Source organism: Acinonyx jubatus, chromosome A2 (assembly GCF_027475565.1).
Source record: "Acinonyx jubatus isolate Ajub_Pintada_27869175 chromosome A2, VMU_Ajub_asm_v1.0, whole genome shotgun sequence".
NCBI lineage: Eukaryota > Metazoa > Chordata > Mammalia > Carnivora > Felidae > Acinonyx > Acinonyx jubatus.
The window spans coordinates 86,724,005-86,740,573 of NC_069383.1; the positions used below are offsets into that span (position 1 = coordinate 86,724,005).

At 40.0% G+C, this 16,569-nt stretch overlaps 1 protein-coding gene across 3 annotated transcripts in view; it reads right to left on the reverse strand.

Moving 5' to 3' along the window:
* The window catches only part of RELN (reelin), a 579,194-nt gene that overhangs the window by 50,792 nt on the left and 511,833 nt on the right, over positions 1 to 16,569 (reverse strand). For all 3 annotated transcript variants that reach the window (XM_053218590.1, XM_027071727.2, XM_027071724.2), the window contains 3 exons: positions 14,315 to 14,573; positions 13,206 to 13,455; positions 8,776 to 8,944 (listed from right to left, as the gene is read on the reverse strand). In XM_053218590.1, coding sequence (XP_053074565.1) covers positions 8,776 to 8,944; positions 13,206 to 13,455; positions 14,315 to 14,573 — 678 coding nt within the window. The remainder of the gene's footprint in view (positions 1 to 8,775; positions 8,945 to 13,205; positions 13,456 to 14,314; positions 14,574 to 16,569) is intronic.

Below are 16,569 nucleotides of genomic sequence, written 5' to 3' on the forward strand. Positions count from 1 at the left end.
TGTTAGATAAAAGTAGAGAATATTCCAGGGGAGATATATGAATGGCTGATAAGTGTATGAAAAGATGTTCAAGATCACTAGTCACTAGAGAAGTGAAAATCAAAACCAAAATGAAATACAACTTCATACCCCCGAGGACAGCTATGATAAAAAAAAAAGACAGCAATAACAAGTGTTGGCAGGGATGTGGAGAAATCTGAACCTTCATACACTGTTGGTGGGAATGTAAAATGATGTGGATGCTGTGGAAAACATGTCCGTTTCTCAAAATGTTGAACGTGGAGTCAGCATATGACCTAGCAATTCCACTTGTAGGTATATACCTGGGAGGAAGCATAGATCAGCTCAACTGAACAGAGAGCACCCATGGGTCACAGCCCATGACCTACAGATATGAGTTAGAGAAAAAGCAGGCTCTAGAAAGGAGGTCTGAACTTTGGTACCAGGAATGTGAATGAGTTATGTATGGCGAGGGGCTCTCAAGGGGTGGGCCATCTCCCAGGAGACATGAAGACCCTGCTCTGGGGGAGATCCTCATGAAGAAGACACTGAACTATGACTGAAAGAAGGAAGTTGAATTTTGGGGGTGGAAGTGAGAGGCTGACTCTTAGAAACTGTTTTGTACAACTGACTCATTTCATAGGTGTAAGGACTGCATTTAGAACTGGATCTAGAACCATCATCTCCTGCTGGAGCTGAGGTGTTACTGAGAACCCTGGTTGTCTTGAATGGCAGGCAGAGGCCGGAAGACCACTGATTTGGCAGCTAGCTGGGGGCACTTAATTTAGGCATCCCAGATCTTTTAGTAGAAAATCCCTTCGGTGATAATAATTAACACTAGGAAATTGTAGGATGCTAAATGACTATAACATTTTGGGATTTTTGGGTAACATTAATGTGTTCATGAAGAATGTATACTGTCATTCAATGTTCTTTTCTTCTAATTTTCTTATAATACACTGGGGTCTGAATGAGAGGATAAGGTGTTTAGACCACAAGTTCTGACCCCAAACAAACGTGATAAAGGTAAGGTATCCTGATAAGGTGACCTAGATCCTTCATGATACTGCTCTGGAACTAGGGTGGAAAGCCCATTACAGAGTTAGTAATAGAAGAATTTCAACAAGCCACCCCACATGGCCTTTATTTATTCCTTGACAGAGAACAAATGGAAAACTTTGGTACAATCCTGGTTCAGCCACAGTGTGTCTGTGGGGAAAATCATGTAACTTTTCTGTGTCTTAGTCCTCATCTTAAAAGGTAAACAGGGAGACCTCAAGGTTAAAGAATACTTAAGAGAGGTGCCAGCCAATTATATTGATTTGTATCCTAACTTGAAAAAAAAATGATAATATGTTTCATGAGACAAACAGGGACATTTGAATACTGAGTACTAAGTAAATATTGAATAAGAAGCTGTCATTAATTTTTAGGTGTGATAATGATATCATAGTTACATTTTTTAAAGTTCTCTTTTAGAGATACATACTAAAATATTTACAGTTGAAATGATATGTCTGGGAATTCTTTCAAAATTGGGGGGCAGGAGTGAGTGGTGCTATTGAAAAATAAGGTTGCTTATAAGTCAATAATAGTTGAATGATAGTTGAAGCTGGGTGATGACTCTATTGAAGTATAGTTTGCTATTTTCTTAAATTTTGTTATGTTTTAAATAGATAAACGTGAGCCAAAAATAATCTGTGGTCCCTTCAAATTCATAGTAAAATTTTGATTTGAAGATTACAAAGAAAAGAAAATGGTTATCCTATTTTTTGGTAAAATAAGGATTTATTATTTTCGCTGAGAATCATAATTAGTAATGATACTAACAACTACAGTGTTCTGAGTAGGCCTACTGACAGCATTAAAGACTTTGGACCATCCTTCAAATAAAAGGAATTTCCTATAATTTTTAAAACACCTTCTCAAAGGAGAATGACTTCTATTTAATTGTTAAAGCAATCTTAAGAATCCATAGATAGCAATATGGGTGAAGTACAGCCAAGTCTCAAATTCTCTAATAAAATTTTGGCAACAAGATTGACAACAGAGAAACCTTAGTTGGAATGCAGAATTTCTGTAAACAGTTTTATTCTCTGTTGTAGTGGAAATGGAAATAGATTTTATTGTCTTAATGTGCAAATATTAACATATTCAGTATGTGAAAATCAATAGTACCATAGTTTACATCCAACAAAATTATTTTTTTATATTTATTTATTTATTTTTGAGAGAGAGAGAGAGAGAGAGAGAGAGAGAGAGAGAGAGAGAGCGCACAAGCAGGGAAGGGGCAGAGAGAGGGAGACAGAGAATCTGAAGCAGGCTTCAGGCTCTGAGCTGTCAGCACAGAGGCTGACACGGGGCTCGAACCCATGAACTGTGAGATCATGACCTGAGCTGAAGTCAGACGCTCAACCAACTTAGTCACCCGGGTGCCCCAGAAAAAATTATTTTATGTTCTGTTGTCCTGAAACACCAACAGAAATTTGGTAAAGCAACAGCAGTGATGTTCAAAGTATCAAAATGATGCATGAGAAAATGGTGACGTAAGAGAAATCTAAGGTTTCCTTGACCTGACTGAAAAATTTTAGCATGATGTTCAGTAAAACAAATGTCTGTAAAAAGTCTTTCAGAACTTACTAGAAAACTGAAAGTAACAATGGAGATAAATAATACCAAGGCAAGTTAAAAAAAAAAATCCCTCCTTTAAAAAAATGAACTTGTAATTCCCTTGAATATTTCTCCAAGACAAACCCCCAGAATACTATCTTTAGTTATTTGGTTTTCTTAGCAAAATATCTTTTCTCTGAAGTTATAGTTGGGATTATCATTGAAAATATCCTCCCTCCCTAAATCTGTTTACCTGCAAACAGGTAGAGACTCCTCTAACCCCATTCCATTATCCCAATCCTTCCACAATCTTTTTGCCCTTTCTTGTGCTTATCACTTTTCCTGTAAACTTCCCACAAACATTAAGTGGTGTCCATGCTGTGGCTAAAACCATCTGACTTCCAAAGTGTTGCAGTTAATCTTTAAAGACAGTGGTATTGCTAGGTCATTAGGGCTGGTAGGAGGGAATGGATCATCTTCAAACTGTGACTTAAAATAGCCAAGTCACACCTGAGCCTGCCAGTGGCAGCACCCACCCCCTGCTCTTTTCTCAGTGGATTTGAGTTACCTGCCCTTCTGTTGACCTACCCTCCTTCTCAGGTGACATTTCAAGAACCCATGCTACTTGAGCCACCTGTTATTTTTAGATCTGGGGTTAGTAAACAGGAGGAGGCAGATTCAAATTAGGGGCTATGAAATTGATTTTGGTATCTTCCTCTCCTTTTCAGCCTCTCTCAAGAACTCCTGCATTCTCTCTTCCTATTTCTTCAAGGGCTGTATCTCTTAGGCAAGCAATAAAAATGTAGAACTAATAGGGGCGCCTGGCTGGCTCAGTCGGTTAAGCGCCGACTTGGCTCAGGTCATGATCCACAGTCTGTGGGTTTGAGCCCTGCGTCAGGCTCTGTGCCGACAGCTCAGAGCCTGGAGCCTGCTTTGGATTCTGTGTCGCCCTCTCTCTCTGCCCCTCCCCTACTCACGCTCTGTGTGTGTCTCTCTCTCACGAATAAATAAACATTAAAAAAATTTTTTTTTTAAATGTAGAACTAATATACTGGTTAAGCCCATGGGCTCTGGGGCCAGACAAGCTTTATTTATTTCCAGTATCTTAATGTTTATTTATTTTTGAGACAGAGAGAGACAGAGCATGAACAGGGGAGGGTCAGAGAGAGGGAGACACAGAATCTGAAACAGGCTCCAGGCTCTGAGCTGTCAGCACAGTGCCCGACGCGGGACTTGAACTCACGGACCGCGAGATCATGACCTGAGCTGAAGTCGGCCGCTTAACCGACTGAGCCACCCAGGCACCCCCTATTTCCAGTATCTTACTGAAACTTTTCTTTTGAAGGTCACTGACTATCTCCTTATGGAAAAATCTAGCAAATTTATTGTGAAAGTTTTTTTTTCATTACTCTATAGCGTGTGTCACTGATGGCCACCTCTTCCTACTTGATATTCTATTCTTACTTGCTCTTGGATACCATGTTCTTCTGATTCTTCTTAAACTCCCCTGAGTATATCCTCATGGTCCCTTTAAGAACTATTTCCACTCAATCTGCTACTAAATTTAAGGATCCTTTCTTTTCCTTTTGAATGCTCTCCCAAGTTGAACCGCTCCAGTTTTACAGCTTTGCCTATCACCTCTATGCTCATGCCTCCAAAGTTTATTATCTTTCCCTGGGCTCTGAACTTCATATTTCTGTCAAATGGATGTTTCCATTTGTATTTCTAGTCACCACATTTAATTCAGCATCACTGGGTTGAATTTGCCATATTGTCCCTCCTGGGATCAACTTTTGCTTCCTCCCCACTTCTCACCACTCTCAAGGGCTTCAAACTTTACAGTCGTCTCCGGATGGGTGCAAGGGAGAAAAGTCTAGTGAGTTTTATCAATTCTTTCTTTGAAATGTCCTGTAATATCCGTCCCATCCCCTGCTTGTTAGCTGTAGCCCAGACCCTTGTGACTTCATGGAAGCCATTATCACAATGCCTTTGCCACTTTCTCTTACTTGCCTCTCTGTTCTCCCAATGTTTTTTTCTTGGAAGAATATTCTCAGCTCGAAATCCACCATAGTTCATTTTTCTGACAAGTCTAAACTCCTCTACCTTTCTTCAGTGCCTGTGATAGTTAAGCCAACTCCACTAACAAACAACTTTCCAGAGCATCCAGATATGAGCCCGCTGCCTTCACCAGCAACTCCTGGGCTCTTGCCGGGCTCATGAGCCCTGTTCACATTGTTTCCCTAATTTAGAAATGTCCTTCTCCTTACCCACCTAATTCCTGGCCATCCTTTAGGCCCACGACCCATCTCTTCCATGAAACCCTCTCTAACTCCTGCATTCAACATTGTCTCCGATTTATAGCCCATTCCTCATTGAAGCTCTCAATTATATACAGCGTGTTTTATTTTTAAGTTGTCTATTTTTCTCCAATGAGATGGTAACCCCCTCCAGGGCAGGAACTTAAGACAGTGTCCTACCATTACCATGGGTTTGCTCTTGTTAAGTGAGCTTAGGAAGACTTCTTAGTCTGACTGAAGGTAAAGTCTGATAATAAACTTGTGCTATGCTTAACAAGTATGATTATGTTGTTAACTCATAGATGTAAAAATGATTTACATTTTATAAATACTTATAATGTCCCAAACTCATCCATGCACATTGATTAGATTTCTTAAAAGTTTATTTATTTTGAGAGAGTGTGAGAGCAAGGAAGGGGCAGAGAGAGAGGGACAGAGAGCACCCCAAGCAGGTTCTGTGCTGTCAGTGCAGAGCCTGACATGGGGCTCGATTTCACAAACCGTGACCTGAGTCGAAATCAAGAATCAGAATGCGTAACCACTGAGCCACCCTGGCAGCCCCATTTATTAGATTTTTATACAGCAAAAAGTCTCATTTTTCACATGAAGACCCTGCAACTCTAGGACATGGAATGACTACCTTAAAAGCTCACAGGGCTGAAAAGCGGGAACTCTCCACTAAAACACAATGCTTTCCACTCATTTATTTCTCTCTAGTAAGATCTAACTTAAGCAGTGTATATGGGAGTAATAGAAACTATGATTCGATCTATAGCAGCTTATTTAGGTTTTAACATAGAAATATCTGGAGCAGAGTGTAATGTCTCTTGTGTTTACTCTCAGGGCCCCCTTCCCAGTGAAATGTAGCAGCATCCATTCAGTTCAACTCAGAAACCACAGTCATCTTCGACATTGCCCCTCCCCTCACCTTCTCACGTCCATTTCATCATTAAACTTAATTTTATCACTTCTATTTCTCTTGAATTTCTCCACTTGTCTTCATGTCTCCTGCACCTTACTCCAAGCTTCCAGCACTTACTGCCTCTAGAAGAGTCTCCTTACAGCTACTCGTATCCTCCCCCATTTGTTTTCCAGTTAGAATACGCTTTTCTGATGCAAATCTGAGCATGTCCCCCTATTCCTGGGGCACTTCAGCAGGCTTTTAAGCACCTATGTAACCATCCCCAGATCTTCAGTAAGACCTACAATGCTCTTCATGGTCTTACTCCATCTCACTCCGCTCTCTCTCTAGATCTGATACATTCTTTCAGTGTCTCACATATGCCTGCTACTTCCTATCACAGGTTGTTTTCCTTGCCTGGAACACCTCCCCCTACTGTTCCCCTAGTCAATTCCTATCCATCCTTTATCTATTACTTCAATTATGCTTTCCTCCAGAAAGTGTTCCTTGACTCTCCTGATAAAGGCAAATCTCCCTAGGACATATCATCTCTCAGCATCATGCAACTGTCCTCCATCAGTTACCACAGTTGAATTTTTTATTTACTTCTGTGATTACTGCTGGTTTCTGGTTAATAGTTCTTTTTCCCACTGGATTGAAAATTTGTTGAGGCAGGGGTAGGTTCATCCCCCTCACACAGACCTAGCATCCAATTAAACACTTCAAAAAATATTTGTTTAATGAATAAGTGAATGAATAATTGCTACTGGTAACTACCGGCCATTTTAGTTTGGGTAATGATTTTATGTCAATTTGTGGATAACCAACCTCAGGTGACTCTTAACTACCACTATGCCAACAATACTGGAACCCTAGCCTTGTGGTCCTATGATAAGCGAACAGGTGGACAAATCTACCACCGGCACATTGTCACTCCTCACCCCTACTGAGCAGATGGCTTTAAGTCATCAGCATCATGTTTGTTTATAGCGAAGAGCTACGAGCTGAAATTCTCAATTCTAGAGAGCAAAGTAAACATAGGTGTCGCAATACTTTGCAAATGTGGAGGCAGTAAGTTGAACTCAAGACAAGGAAGTACCACATTTAAAAAGTAGCTGGATATAAGAGCAGATAGAGTATAGCTATGCTAAGTTGTGTTTGAGACAAAGTGTTCTGAGTCTGGCACACTGTTGTCCTCATCTCTGGCATAGGGCAGAGCACAATAAGAAGTAGGTCTGGCTTGGGCTCCATCCATGTGCATTTCTTTCTGAATTATCTACAAGGCCTTATTACAAGGCAGGACCACCTTTAAGACCACTGTATAACAGGGGCTTTGAGGGTAGTACAATAAGCAGTGCATATTTTCAATACGGTAACAAGAGGAAAGGGATGCTCATCAGATTTCTCAACTTATCATTTGAAAGGGCCAAATTCTTATGGGTAGGTGCAAAAGACAATTAAAAGATATATTAAAAGAGGAGGAATAATTACCTTTCTTGAGTAGAAAAGTCAAGGGTATAATCACTAGCTGGAGTAAATCTTAGAATGTCTTTTATTTGCAAAATGCTACCAAGTAGCTGGGTAATAATTCACAGAATTCATAAAGCCTTAAAAGACTGTTGCCTTAATGGAGTTTTTTTTCTATTTTACTTATTAAGATCACCTTAATAATTTATGCATGGCAATACCTTTAACGAGCAACAAAATCTCACGTATCTCATTTAAACTTGGCAACTCTACTGACAGTTAATATAGTCTCGTAGCTCTGAGCCAGCAATTGTAGAGGGGCCTTAGGCTGTTAGTAACTGAAACCATCTCATTTATGATAATCCCAAGAAAAGTTATGTCCTAGATGAATAGTTGAATTTTATGATCATTTGCTAGGAAGATTTATTCATTCTTCATTTGTGGGGAAGCGAAGGACCAATAATGAGCCCAAACTGTAACTCCCGTTCCACATAATTGCACTGGCTGCTTTGCTTCTGTCTTAACGGCAACAACTGATTACCATTTTTTTGGGGGGGAGAGGGAACAGAATTTCCCATCAAGATTTTAAAGCTTTCCTATGATTAGCACCTCCTTGGATAGTGAAAAGAGAGAAGGTCAGGGAACACCATTCAGTAGGCAAGGTGAATTCTCTGTATAACTCAAATAAAGCACTTTCCAGGCAATTTTATTAAGCCACCACCATTTCTTATGGACTCAATGAATGACACATTCATAATTGTTTTTCATATAAAAGAATGCTCCAGGTGGTAATTCTCGAGATACTGTTTAAAATAAAATTTCAAAAGCAGACAATAATTTTAATACACACTTATTTGCTCTATCTATTGATATGACACCACTCACTGCTATACCTACAGTGGTCTAACAACAGACTCCATTTAAACCTATTCTGTATGCAATGTGCCTGTTTTAAATTTAAGTGAATCAAGTCGGAGACTCTCACTGATCCATATACTGTTTTCTTGAATATGCCATTCTTTAAAAATGTTAGAAATAAAAGTCAGTATAGGCCCAGCTTTTGGGAAAAAAAAAAAAAAACAGAACAATGTCACCACAAAAACTGACTTCTATTTTGCTTATTTTTTTTTATTCCTCCTTTTTTTAAAGTAAGCTCTACACCCAACATGGGGTTTGAACACAAGACCCCAAGATCAAGAGTTGCATGCTTCACTGACTGAGCCAGCCAGGTGCCCCCTATTTTGCTTATTTTTAAAAGTAAACTCAGTGCTTTGTGTGGAGCTCAAACTCGCAACCCTGAGATCAAGAGTCATATGCTCTACTGACTGAACCAGCCAGGTGCCCTTATTTTGCTTAGTAAGATCACCTTGTTCATTCATGGCTGGCAATACCATCAATCAATAGCAAAATTGCATGTATCTCATTTAAACTTGTTGTCCTAAAAGCTGATATGCCAAATTATATCAGATTTGGGTTCACTACATGCAGAAGCATCCATACCTGGTATAGGGAGGGAGAGGCAGAGTGATTCTGGTCCATTTGTTGAAAGTGTCTGATACCAGGATCCGCTGCAGGTGATAGCGACTGCATTCAACATTGGTAGGTAGACAATCCCTTACCAATGGGTGCCATGATAATCCAAGGTCTACTGAGTATTCCAATTCAATAGCTGAAACAGGAAACACCATTCTGAATAGAAATACATGTATGTAGACCCAGGAACAGTAAATACTTATATCTTCTTATGTTTTAATTTCACTCAGATGTCAATTTGATTTTTCCTCCGTATTTATGTTTCCTATTTTGAAATGTTTCCCGGTTTGATTTTTCCTTCCATGCAATATTAGTTATTATTTTTCACTTTCCAGATTAAAATAAATTTTCTTTTAAGGGGGTATGATCAAGTGAAACATAAATTTTCCTAAATCACTCCTTATAGTGAGAAACTTTCAGAACAAGCATAACAAAACCATTGTTTATATGTAGTTAAAGCAACAGTAATGATAGTTATATATATATTTATTGCTTAATCTAATAGTTACAATATATTATAAAATTATACAAACTATATATAATTTGAGGTACTGTAACTCTATGGTATCTATTTAATAGTTAACATACAAATACAAACGTAGTAACCATATATATATTTTTAAAAAAATTTTTTTTCAACGTTTTTTATTTATTTTTGGGACAGAGAGAGACAGAGCATGAACAGGGGAGGGGCAGAGAGAGAGGAAGACACAGAATCGGAAACAGGCTCCAGGCTCCGAGCCATCAGCCCAGAGCCTGACGCGGGGCTCGAACTCACGGACCGCGAGATCGTGACCTGGCTGAAGTCGGACGCTTAACCGTCTGCGCCACCCAGGCGCCCCTAGTAACCATATATTTTAATGATTACTTTTTAAAAAGTTTTAAAAAACTGAGCAACTTTCCCTAAATTTGACCTTTCAATAGGGATCCTGACCAATAATGCCAGTTTTGCTCCTGATACAGGTGAAACTTCTTACAAGTTGCAAAATCTCTTTTGCTCTTATCCTGCTCTGCTGTGTTGTGGAATATACTGGGAAATAAGAGAAGTATCAGGAGGGACCTGAAGGACATGTAATTTGTGCCAAAGAAGGCAGTCAGGCTGTGGGTCTATGAAAAGATACTTTTCTTTTTCTTCTTCTGAAAAATTCAACTTATGTTCTATGTTTTGTATTTCTCTTTAAGTGTTTAGAAACTGCTTCAGGCCCAACCTCCCTATTGAAATTGCTTCCTCTAAGGCCGTGATTCTCAATCTTGGCTGCACACTGAAATCACCTGGGTACCGTTAGAAACCACTAATGCCCCACCCCCTGGGTCCCACCCCCAGGGATTGTGATTTCACTCTCTCTGGGGCACAGCCAAGGTATCAGGAGATTTAAAGCTCCCCAGGTGATTGTCATGCACAGCCAGTGTGGGACCACTCACTTCAGGGAGGTTCCTAGCAACCTTTTCTAGTTAAATACAGTGGTTCATCTCAGTCTTCATTGTTCTTGTTCTTCCTACAGCGTTGAATGTTATTGATTATTCCCCAATTCTTGAAACTTTCTTTTCTTTTGGAGGACATTATTCTGAATCCCCTCTCTTACTTTCCTGTGACTCCCATGCTAACTAGCCCAGCTGTGGGCATTCTTCCAAACTCCATTTCTGGTCTTCTGTTTTATGTGTATACTCCTTGGGCTTCAACTATGACCTGTGTGCCCAGATTTGCCAATTTTATGTCTCCAAGCAATTTCATTAATTCAATAAATGTTTGCTCAGCCTGGCATTGCACCAGATGCTGGCCTATTGTGGGTGCACAGTATAGAAAAAGTTCCTGCTTTCCATATTGTAAGTCCTCTTCACTCAGGGGATACCCACTAAAAATTACTTCTAGGACTTGTTGTGATGAGCACCGGGTGTTATATGTGATGAATCCTTAAATTCTACTACCAATATTACACTATATGTTAACTAACTAGAATGTAAGTAACTTGAAACAAACAAAAAAATAAATAACTAAAACGACTTCTACCCCAACTAAAGAAAAACTCACCATTTTCCCTAATAAATAAACATCTTTTCTTCACTACTAAATTCTTTTCTTTTAAATGTTTATTTATTTATTTTGAGAGAGAGAGAGAGACAGAGAGATTGCACAAGCAGGGGAGGGGCAGATACAAAGAGAGTGAGAGAGAGAGAGAGAGAGAGAGAGAGAGAGAGAGAGAGAGAGAGAATCCCAAGCTAACAGTGCACTAACAGTGCAGAGCCTGATGCAGGGCTTGATCCCATGAACTCTGAGATCATGACCTGAGACAAAATTAAGAGTCCGACACTTAACTGACTAAGCTATTCAGGTGCCCCTCTTAACTACTAAATTCTATCAATGGCAATGCTTTTGCACTTGTTTTCTGGGTTCAAAATTTATAAATTATTTTAGAAATTTTACTCTTCTCTCTTCTTTACCCTCTGTGTTCAAACTGTCAGCTGGTTGTGAGATTTTCTGCTTCTTTCCTTTTTGTTTGCATTGTCTCACATCAATATTATCCATCCTATTTCTCTTCATGCCACCTCCTCTGGAGATTACCACTGAGGCTTCCTTATTGGGATTCTTGCCTACCCACCTTCATCAGCTTTTGGGCTCATCTCCCAGAAACACACCATGACGCTTTTCTGCACTTGAGTCCTTTTATTCATGTCCTTGTCAGGTACAAATACTTTTTTTAAAACTTTTTAAAACATTTTTCAAATCTTTTTTTAATGTTTATTTTTGAGAGAGAGCATGAGTGGGGAGGGGCAGAGAGAGAGAGAGAGAGGGAGACACAGAATCGGAAGCAGGCTCCAGGCTCTGAGCTGTCAGCACAGAGCCCGACGCGGGGCTTGAACGCACGAACGGTGAGATCATGACCTGAGCCAAAGTCAGATGCCCAACCAACTGAGCCACCCAGGTGCCCCTATAAATTCTTGTATGTGCCTTGTAAGGCTCTTCTTAGTTGGCAATTCTGCTTATCCATCTCTGCTTTCCTCTTTGATTTTGTCATTCAGTTCAACTTTTCTCAAGAGGCTGTGCCAGCCTATAGTAGAAAGTACACAGGAGGGTAGAGTGTCAGTCCTGGTGCTAGTGCAGGCCTATTGTGTCAGAGCTTACCTCCTTGGGTTCCCATCCATTTCTTATGCTACTGAGGGAGTAGGCATCTAGAACCTTACCACCCTTTTCCATTTTCAAAATCAGCACTTTCCTCTCCTCCACTAGATGCAAATATTGCCTGTTCAGGCAGGTCTGCTCATGGCTTTCGGCATGGACTAGGAGGACCCCCACCTCTGTCTCTTTGCTTATGCTGCCAGCCTAGCTTGGGGTGTCCTTTCTTCTCTATTCACTCTTCAAATCCACTGCAACCATCAATGCCCACTTGACACAGCTTCTTTGTGAAATCTTCCCAAACTCCTTGGATTGGCCATCCATTGGTCATCTCACTCTCCTCTGAGCTCTCATCACATTTGGCATCAGCACCAATCCACAGATCACTTGACTTTGTCATTTATTGCACTCTAACTTTTGGAAGTATCCCCTCAACTAGACCTATTGAAGACAGATGGGTACCTTATACTTTTCCAAGTTCCACCCCTGCTGACTAGGTTAGTGCTGACTAACCGATCCTGAGGTAGAAGCTGCACTTCTGGGAGTCCCCTTAAGATATGTCCACTAAGTTCAAACTAGCAGAAATATGAAAAATATGGATTTTGTAAGACCTTGGAAGTAACCAAATTTGTCAGATGTTGGCCCCCCAGAATCTAAAACAGAACAACGTCCTTGTGAACATTCTAGTTTGTATCTCTTGGAGGAAGAATGATAAGGGGTGGTAAAAGGCTGGAAGACTACCAGAATCCCAACAGGTTTGCATTCCAGTGAAGGCTCCAAGTATGCAATGATGTCAGTTTTTATATCTCCTAGGATAGGTGTGCGTGTGTGTGTGTGTGTGTGTGTGTGTGTGCGCAAGTCATGTGTGAGTAGGAGTGTGTGTGTATACAACCTTGAGGATGCAAACTGGTCACAATGAGGGTGGCCTAGAATATGCTATGACCTAGAATGGCGAAAAGTATAAGGCAAAATGGGAACAACAAAATGTCATGATTCCTGGGGAGTTGGAAAGAAGACAGTAACCAGACTAATCTAAAGCCCTATGAATTAAAACCTATGCAAATGCAAATTTATGTGTAAATCCTATGGCTTATTCTGGCATTCTCTATGTGATGAGAGTTCTAATTCTGCAAATCTGATCGTACAAGAAAATTCTGGATTTTCCAACAAGAGATAAATTAGGGGTTATTATATCTATCTATCTATCTATCTATCTATCTATCTATCTATCTATCTCTACCTGGAAATGGGGTAATGTTCCTCTACCCGGAAATGGAATTTTTACCGTAACAGGAGTCTGTGACTGAGCAAGAGGCAGCGAAATCTATCTGCAGGAATGAATCCTCATTCACAGCAATGTCTGTGGTGACCACATAGCGGGTGCTGGCCTTTTCAATGAAGACTAGGGCATCTCCGGTAGAGCCACACACAGGCATCTTGGTGCCTCCTGGGTGAAGCAGCCATTTCCTACTATCCAGGGTTGTGAAATCATCCTCCAAGACTGTATTACCAGAAATATTTCCTCCAATAAGAATCTGAAATGTATTTTCAAGAAAACAAATTTTTAATATGGTTTCAAGAGACGAGAAGAGTTCAGTCTTTTTGTTTGTTTTTATCTGTCAGATTGCTCAAAACTGGCATCATACAGCAAGCATACTGTTTGGGGCCTTTCAGAATGCTTTTGTTTATGTGGTCTGCTTGCCCATCTGGCAAGAAGCTACAGAAAACAAATTGAAGTATTGACAAAACCATTCACAGCCTTCATGGGCCAAATTGTGCCTTTGGAAACTATATGCACCCAAGCTGGGAAAGCAAAAGTTGGCTTACATGTGATTATTTTCCATGTGAAATTTCTATTTAAGGACAGTTGTATCCTAAAGCATTTCAGTTCCAATTTTTTGCATGGATTCTATCATTTGTTAACAGGTTCTTTGAGATCTATTTGATATGCATTTTATTATGTATGAAGATCGTTTAGAAGTGTCCATGAGGCTGTTAGGAATATTTACTTATTTCTTCTTCAAAGGCTAGGAACGAGGATTTGTAAACTACTGCATGTGGTACCAGTGCTAATTTGCACATTTTCCTTTTCAGAGAATTATAACCTCACATCACACTTGATAAAGTCCCTCTATCCATATGGCAGAATTCTCTATGAGCAGGACCTGGGCCTTCTGTTGTGTTGCTGGTTTTTATAGGCTCAGGCAATTGAAGGAAAAGAGAAGGAAAGGAAGCTAACTGCCATATCTAATCTAGCTGTATGCCCTTGGGCAAGTCATTCAATTGTTGGTCCTGGGCTTCCTCTACTGAGCTAGGGGACCGGACTGGATGCTTTGTAGGCCACATGCAGCTCAAGTGCCAAACATTACAATAGTTAATCCTGAGTGGACTGACCTGGTCGATAACCCAGGGACTGTAGAAGTGCCCATTTTCAGATGGTTGCCACCAGCGGAGGCGAGTAGAAGTGGAACGGGCCTTCAAGGGTATCTCCAGGGCAATGTACCTGCCCACGTTGCTGGAGTTGCTGAAAAGGAACTCTTGAAGGAGGCTCCATGAGAGGCCACCATTGAGTGAATACTGTAGAAGCACGGGTTGGCTCCTGGGGTCAGGAACACCTTTACCACATCCCAGCCTCATGAAGAACTGCACGAATCTGACATGAGTAAAGTTTACTGTAGATTTTTTCACTTCAGTGAGAAATGCACACTATTAACATAAGACAAGCACACAGGGTAATACGGGGAAAGTGCACGGTTTTAAAGAATATGGTGATTTAACAAGTGTCTAAAGCAATCATTTCAAATCCCAATTTTCCTTGTTAATGTAAGAGAGTTAATGAAATGAAAAAAAGGCAATTCTGTACTCAAGTTTATATTTTGTACCCTTCCACAGAGGAGAGTCTGAGGGAACTGAGCATTCCCCAATCCTGTTGCTACTCTATAAGAAGATGGGAGGGGTCCAAAGCCTCTTCAAGTTTGGGAGTGTGTATTGCTGTCTATTTAAGACAAATTTGTCCTTAGTATCTGAAGCTGGAAGAATGCTATGAATGTAGTTTATGCCGTTAATTGGTGAAATCATCCATTTTCAGGTCTTACCAGTTTTTCAGATCTCATGTTATTGGTTTTGGGGAGACACATTTAAATTCAGCAGTTGTAGTACCTCTTTGTGAAAGACCAGGCATCTTTTGGAAGAGGTGTGTCGAGCCTGGGCCTCTTTTCTGTCTTTTGTGCCAGGGGCAGGAAAGTGAGTGTGGGGTGGTGGTAATAGTGGGCTGTGCCAGCCTCTGACTATTGCTGGGTCTGGGATGGATGAGACTGGCCATCGAGAATCATGGCGGCCAGCCAGTGGCAGCCTTTCCAACTGGCAGGGAGGTGGACAGAGTGGCAGCAACCAGCTGGGGTGCCAAGGAAAACTAGCTCACATGTTATCTTTGGCAGGCAAGCGGCTGGTGCCTGGTCTGGCCGCTATGCTAGCTGGTAATGCAGAATAAATTTCGTGTGGAACCCAACACATACACCCAATTATGTATGCATGTCAAACACAGGCAGCATATTGGGGCTCATAATGAAAGTTATCAGTTCCATATATAAAACCATGCATTCTTCATGGGTTCCTCCCCTCCCCCATCTCCATTAACTGGGCACTCATTTATCTCATAACCCCAAGAAAATTGGGATTTTACATGGAGCATTTTGAGGTCAATATATGCAAATCCCACACAGCATGCTACTGAGATGAGATAAATAATGGAGCTTTTTAACACTGGATTAATGAAAAAAAATACATAGTGCCTAGTGACGTTTAGAACTATAAAAACAATAACCATTTACAGAAAAAAGCCTTTTAGCCTATTGTCTATTGTATTGGGAAATGTTTATATTAATTTAGTTATGGACAAATCTATGTCAGAATTATTTTGGAAAGATCTAATAATTTCTAAATTAGAGAACTTGGCTGCTAATGATAAATCTGAAATAAAAAGCATCAAATTAAACCATATGCATTAAAATAGGATGAAGATAAATAAAATCTTGCTTTCTGTAATAGTAAGATTATCTCACAGAATTGTATTTTTATGAGGCATGCTCAAATTTATAATTCAATAAAATAAAAGATTTAGGTGAAAGAGAAGGATAAATATGTTGAGATACATTTTAAGATTCTCTGAAATGTTCTGAAAAACAAAAACACGACTTCTTTGTTCACTTGCAAAAAATAGGTCAGGGTTCCATTTTACACATGTTAAGTTGTCTTCTTTATTTTCCTGGCTAAGTTTTTGGCTCATCAAGTGATCAAGGGATATACATCTTGACAGGACATAATCCTCTGAGCCAGTTTAAAATGTTTGTTTCTCAGTGGCTGTGCTCAAGTCAGAAAATGAGTACCTAGAAAGCAGGAGCAAATCATTGCAAAGAAAGGCTTACAAAGAATAAGGCTACACTTCAAATATTTTTTACTTAAACTACTAATGGATATAAAATCAATTGTGAATAATTGGAGGATGCATGGTATTTCAGTTAAGCTTTTACTAAGCATGGTGTAGATAATTTTCCACGTAGTCCAAGTGCTCATGAAAAGTATTCTCTAGAAGGTGGATAAAAAAGATGCAACATTATTTTCTGGAAGTGAAAGGAAGTTAAACATTGTCA